Source organism: Megalobrama amblycephala, linkage group LG2, assembly GCF_018812025.1.
Source record: "Megalobrama amblycephala isolate DHTTF-2021 linkage group LG2, ASM1881202v1, whole genome shotgun sequence".
Taxonomy (NCBI): domain Eukaryota; kingdom Metazoa; phylum Chordata; class Actinopteri; order Cypriniformes; family Xenocyprididae; genus Megalobrama; species Megalobrama amblycephala.
The window spans coordinates 41,281,776-41,300,897 of NC_063045.1; the positions used below are offsets into that span (position 1 = coordinate 41,281,776).

The following is a 19,122-nucleotide window of genomic DNA, read 5'->3' on the forward strand; positions in this document are numbered from 1 at the left end:
CATTTTTGGGTGAACTGTCCCTTTAATAACATGATTTGGCAATATGTCCAAATTCTTATAAGCAAACCACAGCAAAAAAAATACTTGCCTAATATAAATAAAAAATTGTAAAGTAATTAAGAAATCAAGTAAACAGTCAGTAATAAGAACAAAGAAGCGACTGACAATATAGGACAAATGAACACAACATAGATACAAACTGTTTTTTCCCTGTTGTTGTTTAACATTATATAGACATTAACATATTTAATATATAGCTGAAATAAAGCTACATAACAATATGTAAATATCTTTAGGCTATATATTTCCTTCCTGTGTGACTGTTTTTTTTTTTTTAACAATTTGATGTACACAACTCTAAATGATTCCACTGCTGATTATTGTTTTGCATTAAAAATAACCTAACAATGCACAAACACAAAAAAATACTATAAATCACAAACCCTATAACCGCCTACAACAGAGAGTACAAAATTACAATGAAAATCAAACCTTTGCATTGTTCTTGTCATGTGTGGGTCACTCAAAGCTGATTGGAGAGGTGGACATTGTTGTAGTGTAAAGTCATGCCATCTGAGCCATTTAATTGGTGTCCGTCTAAGCACACACAGAATCACAGTACCTCCTGCTGAAGAGCTGTCATTACTTTGGCTGTGTTTTGTGAACCTGCTTTTGGCTTCTCAGTGTACACTACGAGGATTATGACTGATTAAATGTGACTTTTATGGTATAAACAGTGAAGAAGATCTACAGGCTTCGCAATGGAGTGTCTTCAGCTCTGTGTCTTTTGTTGAGCGACTCTTGAGGCTCTTTTAAGATTTTTATAAGAGAGTTTTCTGTAAATACGTTTCTGTTGTCAGGTAAGGGGTTTTATTGTCTCATTTAATCGTATGAACAAATTAAACCTCTTAAAAATTAGTTTTAACAAAGTAAAGTTACAGTGCGAGTTATGTTTGTGGTCTCTTTCACGCTTTCATGACATTAACATTAGACTTGTGTCTAGACTTGTGTCTAGCAGATATGTATTAGCACATAAAATATAGTAAATATACATTATTGAATTTAGTAACATACACAAATATGACTTCATAAGCAACACCAAGGAACTCCATTTCAGAAGTATGATCTCATTTGCTGGCTGGGAGAGGACTTATCTCCAATTGTTTAATCCCTGATGCAACTTTGGGCACATGACGAAACCTTTTCATGACTCCCTGAAAGGCTGCTGATCTCATACTTCTGAAATTAACTATATATATGGTTTACATCCAATCTTGTTTAATCCAAATCTGCTCTTTTTCTAGGAATAAATGATCACCTCAACTAGACGAGTCTCTGCAGATAAACCTGAAGTACAAATCGCTTTCAGCCTCGACGAAACCTCAGGCAAGGCATCTACTAATAAGAATGTGAAAATGATTGTTTTAGATGTGTTTGTCACTGTGAATGAGAGACTAAAATAGAGTTGTGTCCCCTCGCTCTGCACGGTCCATGCGATGCGTGACTTCTACCAAAATGGCAACAGGCAAAACCCACTCAAATCCTCTCATGTGGGATCAATTCAACTTTTGCCATCCTTTACAAAGAAACAGGTGCCCCTCTATTTTAGTTGATCTCTGGCATCTTAAAAACAAAATATCTACCTAGCCACAAAGTCAACAGTGCTGTCAAAGTGTTTTACAGCTATTCAGGCAAATGCTTTGATGGCAGCTGCTGCCTGGGCATTGCAGCATCAGGTTTCTGTTTTAATACCTCACTGCTGCATGATTCACTCATTTGCTTTTAGAACACTGGCCTAAATTTAAAAGCATTTAATGCTTCGCGCTTCTCCGCTACTTTGCCCTGCGTCCTTTTCTTTCTTTCCCAAAAGTGGAACACAAATAGAACCCAACACATAAACACACTATACTTATCTGTCTTTCCCATAATTCCCTACAAACTTGTTTTGAACCATGAAGACCAATCTTTTGTGTAAGTAACAGTCACTTGGTAAAGGATTAGTTCACTTTTTTCGGATAATTTACTCACTCCCATGTCATCCAAGATGTTTATGTCTTTCTTTCTTCAGTTGAAAAGAAATTAAGGTTTTTGATGAAAACATTCCAGGATTATTCTCCTGATAATGGACTTCAGTGGGTACAACACTTTGAAGGTCCAAATTGCAGTTTCAATGCAGCTTCAAAGGGCTCTACACGATCCCAGACGAGGAATAAGGGTCTTATCTAGCGAAACGATCGGTCATTTTCTAAAAAAAAATAAATAAAAATGTACATACTTTTTAACCACAAATGCTCGTCTTGCACTGCTCTGCGATACACCACACATTATGAAATCACGTTAGAAAGGTCACGTGTGATGTAGGCGGAAGTACCGCGGTAGTACCTCCAACTTCACAATATTCAGACATTGCTGTTTTACCTTTTTTTGTAAAGGCCGTTGACTTACTCTTTGCACGTACGCTTTGTAGACACTGGGTACTTTCGACCCTTCAACCCGTGAAGTCCACTATATGGAGAAATATCCTGGAATGTTTTCCTCAAAATTAAATTCTGAAGTGAACGAATTTAATTAAATTAAACACTTTAATTAAACCATAAAACGAAAACTAATAAATAAATAAAAAAGAACATAAAAAATGCCATGACTCCAAAAGTAAACTGAAAGAAACCGATAATAATAGCAAAATAATAAATAATAATTAAATATATAAAATAATGATGACTATAACTATGGAAAACTGAAACTAAAATAAATGTAATTTAATTGTATTTACAATTTAAATCAAAATAAAATAAACTCCAAAATTAAAAACGAACCTAAACAATAAAATAACAAATATGTGATCATTAAAATATATATATATATATATATATATATATATATATATATATATATATATATATATATATATATACTAAATGAAAATAAAACAGAAATTAAAACTAAATTCAATAATATGCAATCAATCAGCCAAAATTACATGAAACTGTCATGTTCATCCACCTGGCCACATTCTTCAGGAAAAATGTGCATATCACGTTTCAGATAATACCCTTGCAAATTTTAATGTATATATATATATATATATATATATATATATATATATATATATATATATATATATATATATATATATATATATATATCTTTTAATTGGCCATCTGGCTGATGCATGACTGTAAACAGACCTGTTTTTAGCTGGTTGCATCAGAGGATTCTCGGCGTGAGTGAGTGAGCCTCGCTTGGACATAGCTGGCATGGCGGGAATCAGGGCAGACAAGCTGTCTGTCAGAGTGCTCGTTACAAACAAGTTATTGTGAAGAACCTGGGAGATAGTTACTTTCAATCTGTCCGTTTAGGATTTAGAGTCCATGGCCGAACAGGTGTGGTGTTCGAATTTGGCTTCTCGCAATGATCTGGAATCAGTTTCGAGGCGAATAACAACGTGTATGTTTACACTAAGGAAACTGGACCTAGATCAGTGTATACAGCCAACTGGACATGCTGTGGTGTCATGTGCACTGTGGTATGATTAAGCTGATTAGATGGATGTAGATGTCACCACTAAGGCCTTGGAGTAAAGATCTCAAACATTAGCATTCTCATACCAGACATGTTCCTCCGGATTTCTTTTCCTCTCAGAGTTGAAAGATGCAGAGGATCCCCTTCCATCATTCCCCGACCTTGAGCAACGCCTGCAGGTAGAGTTATTAATAATCTATTTAAAATATGACGGCATGCTGTATGCTTTGAATACAATTACAGAGTCTGCTGCGTGGAGAATACAAAACAAGCAGATATTAAGTAGGCTATCTGACTAAATTTCACAACTAAATGTATACTGTATATGATAACGGGTTGGGATCATATGGTGTGACAGTTGTGTAGAAAAAAACTCAAGAAAAGGCTAAATCCACTGTACTAATATTAGCTCTGTGCACTGAACACCAGTGGTGGGTTTGTATTGCAGGGTGCAGTGAAATTCCTGCATGAAAGATTTGTGAGGAAAAGCTAAATCAGAGAGTAACGTCTGTCTCATCCACCCAGACATCATTATAAACAACGTTATGGTCATGGAAATGCAGTAAATATAGGTTACTGCTGCCTTAAACGGTTTATTGATTTCTCTTCCTTGGCTGAGGACATTTGTTCCTTCTTTGACTATTTTCACAATTGTTACACAACTTATTATTCGGTTTATTTCATGGATCAAACTTTCTCAGAGGGAATATTTGAGCAATGCTTCTGTAAGACCACAAGATGGCACCGGTTACTTTTAAAGCTCTCAAAACAGTCAACAGGAAATCAGCTGAATTTATTTGCATTCTTAAAGGTAATGATGTAATTTTTAAATGCATAACTTTAATTGTTGTCATTGTTTTATAATAATAATAATAATAATAATAATAATTATTATTATTATTATTATTATTATTATTATTTTATAATGATAATTTATTTAAATATTAAATTTTTTTTTTTTTTGAAAGTGTCATTAGTGGCCCATAAATGACACACTTCATGTTTAATATCATTTTTGGTCTTATTTTGGACAGTGTATGTACAGAAAATAAATGCTTGTCTTCATAATCATTTTTAAAATGTGATAACTTGCTCTTCTTTTTCGGATGATGTCCTCCAACTTTTTAATCAATTCCTGATGGACAAAATGTCCTGGACTATTATTTTTTTCTTCTATAAATATAGCCTCACTCAAATATATGTTACGTTAAGGAAGTAAAATGGGTTGAGAATGCTGTTTCATGCTGACATGGGTTGGTTTTGACATTTCCTCATAACTAGCACATTATTGATACAAAAAAGTCTCTCACTAATGTGAGAAAGTTTTTTTTAGACAAAAAGTCCCAGGCTAAAGGGAGCAAACTCTGAGAGCAGTGTGTAGATATTAATAAATCTCTAAGCACTATCTATCAACTATTCTTTATCAATCTATAATATTTATATATATATATATATATATATATATATATATATAAATCATTGTGTTTTTATTCAAATTTGCTTTGGTTTTATGATATGATATAATTATTGATTACCAATGCCAATGGTGTTTAGAATATCAGTTCTGCTCAATGTGATAAGGACTATTTAAGGAATATTCCCCATAAAAGTGTCCCTTTCTGAAACCTGAAATTGTTCTACATGAAAAAACACTTGGTTAACATGCATACAAATACACAGATACACCCACACATGAGGGAAAAAACTGGGAGAAGTTAAAGAACTTTGTTGTGGATGATATTCTGTAGGACTGTGCCATGAGTCATTGTGAAAGAAGAAGTTCCTGACACAAAAGGAATAAAAAAAGTCAAGCGTCTCACTAATGTTTCCACATATTGTGTTTCATCTGTTGATTGAAACCTTCTTGTCAGGCTGTATGACGATTTTGTGTATATTCCAGGATGTAGCAGACAATCCAAATATAACATCATAAAGAAAAAAAAAATGAAGTTCCTGAATTTATCACCAGTCACTGTTGTAGCTACAGTATATGATTTTAACATGCTGTATGTAATCTTTTTTCAATTCACTTTTTAAAAAGAGCGATTGTGGTTTGACATATTAGGAAATATAAAACACTTAGGCCTACAGTTTCACTAATAAACTAATGTAATGTAATATGTCATCATCTTCCTCTCTGTAACAGCCGGTGCTGCCGTGTCGGTCTCTAAAGGAGTCCATAGAAGTGTACAAAGACCACTGCAAGATGGCCAATGAGTTCAACCAGGTCAAACATGAAATCGCCAGGCTGGAAGACAGAAAGTAAGCTTTAAAACTAACTCAAAACACAAACTCAATATATGTATTCATGATATTATTGAGATTCACAGCTGTCGACCACCATATTTATAAATATCCTAAAATAAATATATCCTGAAACCGTATGTATATGTATAAACGCACACATCTTTGTAAGTACGAACAGACCGATCATTGATAAGAGCTGCCTTTCTCTGCCTTTGTGGAGTTTCCTTAATAGTCATGCTCTGCGCCCGTGTAATCATGACAAGAGTTGACATTGTATTGTGGTATGCAGGGCTTTTTGTTTTTTTAACACCCACATAGTAAAACCACACTTTACACTGTAAAGCCTAACAAGTTAATTTTAACTCTAATGAGGGCATGATTAAAAATATATATTTAATATAGTGTGTGTATATAGGTTAGGAATGAACAGTACAGTAGGTTAGGTTATATTCAGTTAATTTCAAATAATTTTAACTAACCACATCTATTAATATTCATTAGGAATATAGACAAACCTTACATTACTGTAATTGTCTAGACTGGAAATATGTTTAATCTGACCTATATTAAATCATTTCTTTCTTTTTTTGTTGCTTTCTATTTATTAAAAAATATAACAGCACATGAATCTATCAGTCTGCCACTTTTATAATTCAAAGTTACATCAAAAACCATAAATGGCTTTACCCTAATGCTAATAAATGTTTGTAACAATCAGCTGCTGGGTCATTTTTAGTAGAAGGAAATAACTCACATGATGTTTCTCTGTCTTTGTCATTGACTCTGATAAGCAGTTTAAAAGCAGAGATGCAAACTCATCAGAGGTGAAAAAGGTAAAAAAAAAAAAATCATTATTTTTTTAAATACATGTAATATTTTAAGCACTTTATTATTATTTTTTAACTACAGCTGTGCAGTAAATTTATCTTAAAAGAAGATATACATTTCTAATTTCCATTCATGGAGATATAGAAAATAACACAGACTAAAAGCCGTTTTCATGGGAGTTTTAAAGGGGAACGAGGCAATCACGAATTTGTGTACAGATTAGGGAGTTAGGGAGCAAATTTTTCAGGGGGGCTGGGTGGAAATTTAGGGGGCCTAGTGAAGCCCTCTTAAAATGGGCCTAGTGATGCCTCTGGCAGCATCTCAGCGCATTTAGCCATTTAGACCTGGTCAAGACGATCTGCTGAAGTTCAAACTGAGCATCAGAATGGGGAAGAAAGGTGATTTAAATGACTTTTTGAACATGGTATGGTTGTTGGTGCCAGACGGGCTGATATGAGTATTTCAGAATCTGCTGATCTACTGGAATGTTCACACACAACCATCTTTAGGGTTTACAGAGAATGGTCTGAAAAAGAGAAAACATCCAGTAAGTGGCAGTTCTGTGGGTGAAAATGCAATATAACCATTCATTACAACCAAAGTGTGCAGAAGAGCATCTCTGATCGCACAACAGCAGCAGAAGACCACACCGGGTGCCACTCCTGTCAGCAAGAACAGGAAACTGTGGCTACAATTTGCACGGGCTCACCAACATTGGACAATAGAATATTGGAAAAACATTGCCTGTCTGATGAGTCTCGATTTCTGCTGCGACATTCAGATGGTGGGGTCAGAATTTGCTGTAAACAACATGAAAGCATGGATCCATCCTCCCTTGTATCAACGGTTTAGGCTGCTGGTGGTGGTGTAATGGTGTGGGAGATATTTTCTTGGCACACTTTGGGCCCCTTAGTACCAATTGAGCATCGTTTAAATGCCACAGCCTACCTGAGTATTGTTGCTGACCATGTCCATCCTTTTATGATCACAGTGTGCTCATCTTCTGATGGCTACTTTCAGCAGGATAATGCGCCATGTCACAAAGCTCAAATCATCTCAAACTGGTTTCTTAAACATGACAATGAGTTCTATAAGTTCAATATACTCAAATGGTCTCCAAAATCACCGGATCTCAGTCCATTAGAGCACCTTTGGGATTTTATGGATCAGGAGATTCGTACCATGGATGTGCAGCCTACAAATCTACAGCAACTGCGTGATTCTATCATGTCAATATGGACCAAAATCTCTGAGGAATGTTTCCAGCACCTTGTTGAATCTATGCCATGGGTCCAACCCAGTACTAGCAATGTGTACATGCATGGTAATAAAGTGGTAATTATATATATATATATATATATATATATATATATATATATATATATATATATATATATATATATATATATATATATATATATATACACTACCGCTCAAAAGTTTGGGATCTGTAAGATTTTTAATGTTTTTAAAAGAAGCTGCTCACCAAGGCTTAATTTATTTAATTAAAAATACAGTAAAAACAGTAATATTGTGAAAAATTTAAATTACTTAAATTACAATTTAAAATAACTGTTTTCTATTTGAAAATATTTTACAAAGTAATTTATTTTCATGTTAGAAAAGCTGAATTTTCAGCATCATTACTCCAGTCTTCAGTGTCACATGATTCCTCAGAAATCATTCTAATATGATGATTAGTTCCTCAAGAAATATTTGTTATTATTATCAATGTTGAAAACAGTTGTGTACTTTTTTTTCAGGATTCCTTGATGAATAGAAAGTTCAAAAGAACAGCATTTATCTAAAATACAAAGCTTTTGTAACATTTTACACTACCGTTCAAAAGTTTGGGGTCAGTAAGAATTTTTATTTTATTAGAAATTAATACTTTTATTCAGCAAGGATGCATTAAATCAATCAAAAGTGACAGTAAAGACATTTATAATGTTACAAAAGATTGGATTTCAAATAAACACTGTTCTTTTGAACTTTCTATTCATCAAAGAATCCTGAAAAAAAAATATTGTACACAAATATTTTGTACAATTGTACACATTAAATGTTTCTTGAGCAGCAAATTGACATATTAGAATTATTTCTGAAGGATCATGTGACACTGAAGACTGGATTAACGATGCTGAAAATTCAGCTTTGCCAACACAAGAATAAATTACATTTTAAAATATTTTCAAATAGAAAACAGTCATTTTAAATTGTAATAATATTTCACAATATTACTGTTTTTACTGTATTTTTAATTAAGTAAATGCACCCTTGGTGAGCAGACGAAACTTCTTTTAAAAACATTAAAAATCTTACCGATGCCAAACTTTTGAGCGGTAGTGTATATATATATATATATATATATATATATATATATATATATATATATATGTGTATAATTACCCAGGATAAAAAAGCTTGATTGTTTATGCAGGGAAACACAAGTACTTTCTAAATGCCATCTACTGTAAATGTCACTAAAAATTTCCAGTGTTTGTTCTCTTTCTCATTTTCTTTTTGTTTTCAAGGAAAACACATGAACTTTTTCAAATACACTGAGTTCAGATAAAGAGCCAAACTCAGCTGTTCAGGAATATATAAATATATATAAATCAGTTCTGTGCATTTTCTGCAGATTTAACCGTTCGCTGATGTTCCCTAGTGGTGTACAGATACATTATGTGTCTGATTCATCCTTGTGTGGTTATAGACACTTTTAACCCTTTGTTTTCCACATTTTAAACATACATGTTAAACACTAGACACAGAAGCATGCCTGTCACCACACCACAACCTTGCTCAAACGATGAACTTGGTCCAAAGTGCATATGCAGAAGAGATCACAAGAGATCAGTGTCATTGTGAGCTAGTGAAACATTACAAAGCACAGGCAAGTAATCTAGACTTCTGCGGTCTTGTCTATAATAAAAATGATGTGTTTTTTTTTTTTTTTTTTTTTTTTTCCTTTTGAGATTATTATATCAAGCCAGCTACCAAAAGCTATGGCGTCAACAGGTTCACTTCCTATAAATTAGTTTCGGGCACGGAACAGCCACCTGTAGTCATCTGTGCGACACCCAGGCCACATAATGTGTTATTTTGGCACACACCTTTAATATCATCATTAAATTAAATACAGTCATTAAGAAAAGCTATGTAATGAAAGATTATGAATAACATGTTATTATATATGTGTGTCATTCTCAGGAAAGAGCTCATGGCTGAGCTGCTAGAGGACGAAGAGGCTTCGATGGAGTTTGCCCGACTGGAGGAGGAATACAGGATCCTTACGGAAGAGAACCAGAACCTGATAACAGTCCACAGTGAACGAGCACAGCAGCTCGAGACGCTCCGAGTGGTCAGTCAAAAGAGGCAGGGCTCCTCCTGACCTTGAACACCAATGCGAAAGATCTTTCTCTTCTGGGTCTTTACTACTGCTAATAAACATCTCAGCGTTCCTTTAGTGGTTATGGTTATGTACCAAAGCGGAATGCCGATCTTGAATCAGTGTGCTTAGACTGAGACACTTAATCAATGTGTATATATATATATATATATATATATATATATATTTTAAGCTATTATGGGTCCTTTTCAGAGCAGATGGTCTTGTGGCCCAAACATGAGGTGAGGGGGTCACCTCACTCATATATGTCTGAATTTGTATTCTGAATATATACTATTCCTTTGTGTGATTTAAGGGCGTGTTTGTTGATTCACTCGCCTATATTGTACAGTTGAAATTGTATCAGTGTTTTATCATGTAAAATGCTCTGCTGAGAAAGAGTAAATGTAACTCTCAGTAAAAGTTTTTACTGTTTACTGTCTGTCAGTTGCATAAAAAAGGAATTAAGGAATTACATTTCTGTTCAGCTATTTGAGTTCAGGCAAGGTGACGATAGACGTATGACTACACTGCATTGTTTAGTCACTCAGCAATAGGGAACTTGGGTTTCGAAATGTGATCTGCTCATTTTAGGATTGTGAAACCCTTCAAAAATATCAATGGCTGACACCCTCCATCCCACACAGCTGAAATACCAGCGGTGTACGTCCGCAAAAACCAGTTTAGTGGCATGAAACGTTTGCTTCCTCCAGATTCAGTGGAATTTTAGCTAGTCTAGACTTTTGTTTAGGCAGTGCAGGTTTCATTTTCTTTGACAGACTGAGGAAAGTCCATTAATGTCAAAAATTAAATGGCATATTGTTATTTTTCATACAACAATTTTGAAAATCTGATGTGTAGTAGTATACTCAGTGAGTAGGATTTTACACGACAGTGTTTACACACCACATCACATATTCATAATTACTAGGACTAACCACAACATGTAAGCTGCTCCAGGAAATAGTATTATGTTTTTTTTATTAGTATAACTCACTACTTAATGACACTATAACATTCATAATTTTAAACATTAATTAATTACTAATTACTATTAATATTTTCATCTAACAAACGTATATTTTTTTTTTACATGCAGTACACACAAATGTGTTGTGCTTGTGAAAATAAAGCAGAATAACATCAGATTTCATGTGTTTAAGTCCAAATGGTCAATACATTGAATATTACATAATTAGCCTATTGCATTTTGCTATTTAAAATGCCGTTTTCACTTTTTTCACAAAGGTTGTTTGTTTGTAAAGTTTCCCAACTCGGGACTGACGAGGTTAAATGATGTATGTGTCGGTCAGGTCTGGAGAAAACTAAGGAAGTCGTGACGTAAATGATTGACAGGACAGAGAGCCAATGAAAGGGGGCTGTGTTTGAGAAGGCGGGACAAAAACAATTTTGGGCAGAAATCACATGACACCAGAGTGAAACACAAGCGCCTCCTTGTTTTCATAGTTACAAGTGATCGCTCTAAGCAAGCCGAGTTAGTATGTAGTGTCAAATTCAACTTTTACTCTCACTCTCCGGTGATATGACAGGTGAGTATTTACGAACGCTTGTTGTTTTGTCAGTTTATGTATGTCGAGAGACAACAGAAAGACAAGGAAAACTTTATAGTTAAAGTTTAAAATGTCTAATTTAAGTGTTAATACTTATGAAATAGTTTAGTTCTTGTTCTGTTTCACGCCATACTGGTGTGAGTTTTTCAATGATCACGATCGTGGAGGCGATAAATATTCTTCTATACAGAATACAGATGTCATTTTTTTCGTCGGACGTAGGCTGTCTCAAAACATAATGAGCTTCCTACCTAGACAGCATTTGTGGGCATATCCGCGCTTCGCTGGTTCCATTCGAACATTTAAAGCGCCTGAGATACCTTAAATGCTGTCTAGGTAGGCGGCTCACTAGGTTTTGTTACACAATCGTAATGTTCGGTTTTTATTACATTAAAGGCGCGTCTGTTGTTTTTACTCGACCCTATTTTATTGAAATTAGTTCAAATGTTTCCGTTTAATAACATAAAATACTCCAGATGAACTGTATGAGGCAACTGGTCCCTAAGTTTTTATACAGTCGATGAGTTTTGTGGAAAGGGACAGACGGGGAAAATGCTTGCTCATCCTTTATCAGCAAAACCCAATGAGTCAGCAGAGAGCGCGCACACTAACACTCTTGCGCCACACGCGCGCGCGCATACACACACACACTCATGACTTGACCAGGTCAAATTATCAGTAGTACATAGTTGAGATAAGGAGTTCCCGTGGGCAAAGACACGTACGTATTAAGTGTTTCAAAAGACATTTTTCCCTGAGGCGCTTCTGTTGTAGAGCGAGTGTGAGCTTCTTCTTCTTCTTCTTTTAAGAAGTATTGAGCGAGCATGAGCGCTGTTGTTTTGAATGTTAGGTCGGCTGTGATTCGAATAGTTAATCAGTATATTTTTTTCCCTTTCACGGAAATATACGAAGCCAAATTATAAAGCGTTTCGCCGCAAGCTACACACAAACTGGTCACAAACTTTTTCATTTATAAAAACCTTTAAACTCACTAGCTGTGAGCTACAATGTTGTTAATCGATGGCATATGCTTATGTTGAAGCCAACAGTCCACATTATTTAAACTTATTTTTTAAATATAAGTGTTCAACAGTAGAATTCTGGTTGAAAACTACATTACCATGATTCTGCAAAAAAATATCCACCAATCAGGGAATCGAAACAAGCAAATTGCATCAACAAAAATACTCTTTACTTAAATATTTGTGTATGCATATGTTGCAATAAAATATTCTAAATACATAATACACGTTTAGATCAGTAGTTTTACAATATTTAAAATTCGATTGTCATTCGCAGTGCTTCATGGGATTGTAGTTCTTTTCCTCAGTCTTGTCTTGTACCTTTGTATTTCTGTCCCTTTTCTTTTTTTTTTTTTTTTTTGCTTAAATAAAGATTTTTAATGTTGTGATTCAACTCATAGCTGGTTGGTTGGTTTTGGATCATGTTTTATAACCCTTTAATGAAAATATTTCTGGAACTAAAGTTGCTAAAAAAGTGGATGGGCAACTGTTGCACTCTTTAATCATAGGGGATTTTAAAATTGTGTTCACAACATGAACATTTCTATAGTGAATATATATATATATATATATATATATATATATACACACATTAATTTATGATCAGCAACAAAATATTTAATTGGTAAAAAATTAAAAATTGCTGCATGCAACATCCATAAAGTAATTTTGAAAAATCTTTATCCAGTAATAGAAAATTGAAATATATTGGTCAAACTGTGTAGGAACTGTGATGCCTGCTTTATATGCCTAATGAATGAGTTCCATAGTCAAATAATCTCAGTCTATTTGACTATTTGTGAATTATTTTAGTATATACTTGACAGTTTCCTTGAATTGAGCACATGCAAATCTATTCTTTATGTTTTTACCAAACAGATTAACTCAGCATGTCGATGGAAAGCTCAAAGTCGTTTAAGTTCACCTTCCAGTCATCTGTGCACAGTTCCCATGTTCTGCAATGTCTGAATGAGCAGAGGAAGAAAGATCTTCTGTGTGATGTGACTATTGTGGTGGAGACCCAGAGTTTCCGGGCCCACCGGGCAGTTCTGGCGTCCTGCAGTGATTACTTCTGCGCTCGTGTGTCCAGTCATACACCTGAAGGAATTGTCATCAACCTTCCTGATGAGGTAACAACATAATTAAAGGTCTGAACTGATCAAGCAGGAAGTTCATGAGATATATTTGGCCCAACATTGTGGCAGAAATATTTTATTCTTCAATGTTTATACGAGATATGATGCAAAGGAAAGTCAGATTGTTATGCATTTGATTTAAAATCTATTGTTTTTTCCTTTTTAAGGTTACCTCAGAGGGGTTTGAACCCTTGCTGGATTTTGCATACACCTCAAAACTCATCTTTACCAAAGAGAATGTGCTGGAAATCCGTAACTGTGCTTCTGTTCTTGGTTTCAAGAACTTGGACAAAGCCTGCTTCGACTTCCTTCTCCCCAAGTTCTTTGACAGCAGCCGAAACACATCAAAAGTCCAGAAGAAGTGCTGTAAAACCAAATGCTGCAAATCACGAGGGGCTGAATTGAGCTCGGTTAACAAGGATGATGTTATTGATGAAGATAAATCATTACTTCAACCCTCACAGATTCAGCTTAAAGCCAAAGAGACATCTTGCCCTCCATCAGTGGCCATTGAGGATGTCGCAAAAGGATGTTACAGTGGAAAAGAGACAGATTACTCCCTCCTGTGCCCGAAGTACCGCAAGTTTCAAATAGCTTGCGGAAAGGAGCGATCCTGTCTGGATGTCTGCGACTCGACACCTATGTCCCTTGACAAGACAGATGACGACTGTCCTTTAAGCTCAAGCAATGAAGACTGCAAGGAGACATTTGCGTGCAATAAAACACCTCCCGTTGACGATGAAGATTCTCTTCTGCCTGAATTTTGTCCTCTGAATTCTGGTCCTTGCACAGGCCAGCCATCATTTCCAACCTTTAATGAGTCGGCACATTCCATTTGTGACTCAGGAGACCTGGCTAAACGGGGAATGTCCCCTCACTCAGGAATAGATGATGCTGAGAGAACATACATGGAGTTTCGGGATGACCAAAGCAATGAACAGAGGAGCAGAGAGGAAATAGAGGTGGCCAAGCAGCTTACGTTCTGGCCGGATTCTTGTCAGGCGTCTCCCTCTGGCCTGGGCTTGGTGGCGAAGGCCTCAAATTGTCTGAAAAGCTGGTACCTGGATCCCAGAGCATTAGAGTGTCCATTTATGCAGAACTTTGGTGCAGTGGGTGCTCAACTACATGATGGAGAGGGGGGATCCACGTCACAGGGTAGTCCGTACTTACCCTCCAACCAATCAGGGGAGGACTCAGATAGTTTTGACACAGAGGGGGACAGTGAGTCTTACAGCAGCGAAGTGAGCAGAGTGTGTGAGGTGAGCACTGGTTGTATTTATTAGTGGTGCTTCATTGATCTGAACAAACCCGTATCCCTTAGCGTTTGTGCTTAAATAATACATAATTGTGTAGTTTGTTGAGGAAAGGTGCGCATTACATTAAGTGATCAAACTTCTAATAGGACAATAAAAATGGCAAAAAATAAAATAAAAAAAATCAAATATTATGAATATTTTATGTAAATACAATTATAATATTAATATAATAATAATAATTATTATTATTTTGTTGTTAACAGCATTTTAACAATGATAATAAAAGTTATTAATATTGATATAATTAATAAATACAATTATGTGAATTATATTAACATAAATAATAATAATACAAAAAAAAAAAAATATATATATATATATTTATTTATATTATTATTATTATTATTATTAATAATGTAATTATATTTATTCAAAGATGTTTTGGAATCTAATTGATTGCAAATTTATTTTAGTTTTTGTTTTAATTTTTGTGTTCTCTGCTTCACATTTCTTAAGAATTAGTTGCTGTTATTTTTTTATTATTATTATTTTTAAATTTGAGTAATTATCCAGCTATACATGAAATTAGTTACTTTACCTGTTAATAGTGTTGTTGGGTGAGTTTTTTTTAGAGACCCTTCAAAAGGTGCCATTTATCAGCAGACATGTTTTTAAGTCTATATTAGAAAAAATATAGGTGAAGAAATAATTGAAAGAAAAAAAGAACATTTGGGTGGATCAGTAAGCAAAAACCTGGCACCTGTGGTAAGAGTTTTTCAATTTGTTAATGTTTGTTGGACTTTGCACTGTTCATTGCCTTTTGAGCAGGCTGGAAGGTACCTACTTTGCACACCTGATAATGACTAGTAAGACACGCAGTGAGGTCGAAAGTCCACAGACGTCCTCTGCATGAGGACCTTAATGAAAGCCCATTAATCTTTTACTCATTTAGTATCGAGCAAAGTTGACATTATAGTGTTTAAAATATGAACAGACCTCCTGCCATGACTAAGCAGGAGGAATCTGACATATTTGTTTAGGTGATGAAAGACATGTTGACAACAGTAGTGAAGCATTTGCGTTCTTTCACTCCAGATGGCGCTGCCGCTCTCTGTGGATCAGATTGTGTCTCTGAGCAGGAACGATTTCCAGCAGATGCTGAAGCAGCAGTGCTTGACACGGGAGCAGCTCGATGTTGTGCATGACATCCGCAGACGAAGCAAAAACCGTATTGCAGCCCGTCGCTGCCGCAAGCGGAAACTTGACTGCATACAAAACCTGGAGTGTGAAATTGAGAAACTGGTGAGCATTTGAAAGATCCTTTTAGTCTGAGTAATCCCTAAAGGCTCAAAGGTCATAACTGTACTCCAATAACTCATTGAGGATGAAAGTTTTGAACTACAGCTGCTCTTTCAGTGAATTTCACAAAAATGTCATCACATTTCACTCCGAAATCAAAAAAGAAAAATTAGGGATTTTTTTGCTATTAAAGAAAATGCAAAACTATTTTAAGGATAATTATTTTTTTTAAACATGATTTATAAGATAACCATAATTGAAAAAAATATATTTTTTTCATTAGTTATAATAAAAATGATTTTTATAAAATTAAGTATAATGTATAAATAATATATAAATAATGTATAAATATTTTAATTAGTATTTTATTTATTCACATTTTTTATTATGGTAATGATAATTTAGGGAAAAATGTGCTTAAATGTAATATATATAATTTTCTTTAAGAAAAATCGTGATTTGTTATTATTTGATTTTTGGGTGAAATATGACCTAGACAGGTTTTTGAAAATTGTTGCACCTCTTAATGGAAATAAATGTTGTGATGTTATTTCCATCAAGAGGCACATCAATTTTTGGTCAAGATCTTGTATTGACAATACAAGACGTGAGCACTCTGTAAATTCTCCTCCAGCACATCCCAAAGACTTTCATTGAATTTAAAGGTGCAGTAAGTTATTTCTCAAAGTTGTTGCTGAACATTTTTGATATTTTGAAATCAACCAAAACAAACACACCCCTCTCTTCATTGCTCCGCCTCCAAAGCTTCTGTAGCACCCAATCCGAACCACAATAACTGGCAATGCGAGGCAGGTGAACTAACAAGGATGTCATCAACTGCCCTGCTGCATCAGTCTGCACAACTCTCACTAGCTGGTATCCCTTACACACGCAATGCAAGAGTGGATGTCTGTTTATCATAGCAGAAGCACAACAAAATAATGCTTCACGAAAAATAAAACAAAGATAATTAATGAATGAAAAGGAAGCACAAAAAATGAACATACAGCACACAAGAGTAAATACAAACAAGAGTTTGTTGTTAGTTGCCAACAGCACAGCAACTCCAGACAAACAATGACACTCAAAACCATTGTTACTCGCGTATGGAGTAGAATCAAAGCAACCTCCGTGTCTGTTTTCAGGCCTTTCTGCTTTGCTCTCTCCAGCGCTTGAAAGCTTTTCTAATATTAACGCGAGTCCTAAAGCTCTTTCCTGATCATAACCCTTCATTTTCCAGTGATATTTTATGTGCTTTTCTCTTTTTTTTAATTTTTCTAAGCCAGGAGTGTCCAAACTCGGTCCTGGAGGGCCACTGTCCTGCAGAGTTTAGCTCCAACTTGCCTCAACACACCTGCCTGCAAGTTTCTAGTATGCCTAATTAGACCTTGATTAGCTGGTTCAGGTGTGTTTAATTGGGGTTGCTATAAGCCATCTCTCTTTCTACAGTCTTTCTTCAAATCTCCCTCTTGCTCATTCTCTCTCCTCCACCGTCATATGCCCCCTAATGCTGATCGGCTTCACATTTGTTGTTGTGTCTGGTTGTGTCAGTCCGACCAACTTCTAAAGCATTTTTCAAATATCGCGTACCCCACCTTTAAAGGGATAGTTCACCCAAAAATGAAAATTATCCCATGATTTACTCACCCTCAAGCCATCCTAGGTGTATATGACTTTCTTCTTTCAGACGAACACAATCTGAGATACATTTAAAGGTGCCCTAGAACCAGTTTTTACAAGATGTAATATAAGTCTAAGGTGTCCCCTGAATGTGTCTGTGAAGTTTCAGCTCAAAATACCCCATAGATTTTTTTTTAATGAATTTTTTTAACTGCCTATTTTGAAGCATCATTAAATATGCACCGATTAAGCGTGCGGCCCCTTTAAATCCTCGCGCTAAATTAAATTTTCCATTCGATGGCACCTTTAAAAATATTCTTGTTTTTCCGAGCTTTATAATGGCAGTGAATGGGGGGCCACACTTTGAAGCAAAAACAAATGCATCCATCCATAATAAAAGTAATCCATACGGCTCCAGTGGGGTTAATAAAGGACCTCTGAAGTGAAGCGATGGATTTTTGTAAGAAAACTATTCATATTTAAAACTTTATTAACTATAACATCTAGCTTTCATGCTTTTCGCCGACGATTAGCGGCAGAAGAGCAACCTCTGACCCGACGCAAGACGCAATGATGAACACGGAAGCACAGAGGACAGAGCAAAACAAAAAACGGTCTTAAAGTCTAAAATGAGAAATTTTAAAGCGAAATGTTGAAGGATTGTGATATAAGAGGAGCTTGAGTTTGTTGCCCAGCCCTATTTGTTTGAACCATGAGAGGCGTCTAAGCTTACGATACTCCTACATCCTGCGTCATACATTGCTTCAGAGGATTACTCATTTTTTTTTTGCTTCAAAATCTGGACCCCTATTCACAACCATTATAAAGCTTTGAGGAGCAAGGATATTTTTAAATATATCTCTGATTATGTTCGTCTAAAAGAAGATAGTCATATACACCTAGGATGGCTTAAAGGGATAGTTCACCCAAAAATGAAAATTTGATGTTTATAATAAGAGTGGACGGGAACTCGAAAGATAAGAGTCTAAAACACTTCCATAGACAAGTCCAAATTAAACCCTGTGGCTTGTGACGACACATTGATGTCTCATTGACGCAGTTGGACATAGTGGTGTATTAGAGGTAAAAAATGATATAAATACTGTTCGGTTTCTCGCACAAACCGATCGTTTCGTGTCTTAGGACATCAATGTGTCGTCACGAGCCGCAGGGTTTAATTTGGACTTGTCTATGGAAGTGTTTTAGACTCTTATCGTTCGAGTTCCCGTC

The 19,122-nt window shown here is 35.3% G+C and overlaps 2 protein-coding genes across 7 annotated transcripts in view; both read left to right on the plus strand.

Moving 5' to 3' along the window:
• Positions 1 to 582: 582 nt before the first annotated feature.
• map3k7cl (map3k7 C-terminal like) lies at positions 583 to 11,136 on the plus strand. Its single transcript, XM_048176009.1, has 5 exons — positions 583 to 860; positions 1,305 to 1,386; positions 3,643 to 3,701; positions 5,669 to 5,784; positions 9,811 to 11,136. Exons 2-5 carry the CDS (start codon positions 1,311 to 1,313, stop codon positions 9,989 to 9,991), a joined length of 432 nt encoding a protein of 143 aa, XP_048031966.1. The 5' UTR covers positions 583 to 860; positions 1,305 to 1,310; the 3' UTR covers positions 9,992 to 11,136.
• Positions 11,137 to 11,380: 244 nt separating this feature from the next.
• Positions 11,381 to 19,122, plus strand: part of bach1b (BTB and CNC homology 1, basic leucine zipper transcription factor 1 b) — a 74,379-nt gene continuing 66,637 nt past the window's right edge. For 5 of the 6 annotated variants that reach the window (XM_048175953.1, XM_048175963.1, XM_048175933.1 and 2 more), the window contains exons 1-4: positions 11,381 to 11,538; positions 13,461 to 13,711; positions 13,885 to 14,976; positions 16,069 to 16,275. In XM_048175953.1, the coding sequence (XP_048031910.1) occupies positions 13,472 to 13,711; positions 13,885 to 14,976; positions 16,069 to 16,275 (1,539 nt within the window). In that variant the 5' untranslated portion in view covers positions 11,381 to 11,538; positions 13,461 to 13,471. Of the gene's footprint in view, positions 11,539 to 11,816; positions 12,281 to 13,460; positions 13,712 to 13,884; positions 14,977 to 16,068; positions 16,276 to 19,122 lie in introns of those variants that run through there. The other variant, XM_048175925.1, reaches the window with a different exon arrangement.

Excerpts from the sequence above, each read along its gene's own strand:
- map3k7cl (XM_048176009.1), top strand. The coding sequence starts at position 1,311 with ATGATCACCTCAACTAGACGAGTCTCTGCAGATAAACCTGAAGTACAA. Across the intron at positions 1,387-3,642 it reads CAGCCTCGACGAAACCTCAG|AGTTGAAAGATGCAGAGGAT; the intron begins GCAAGGCATCTA and ends TTTTCCTCTCAG. Across the intron at positions 5,785-9,810 it reads GCCAGGCTGGAAGACAGAAA|GAAAGAGCTCATGGCTGAGC; the intron begins GTAAGCTTTAAA and ends TGTCATTCTCAG.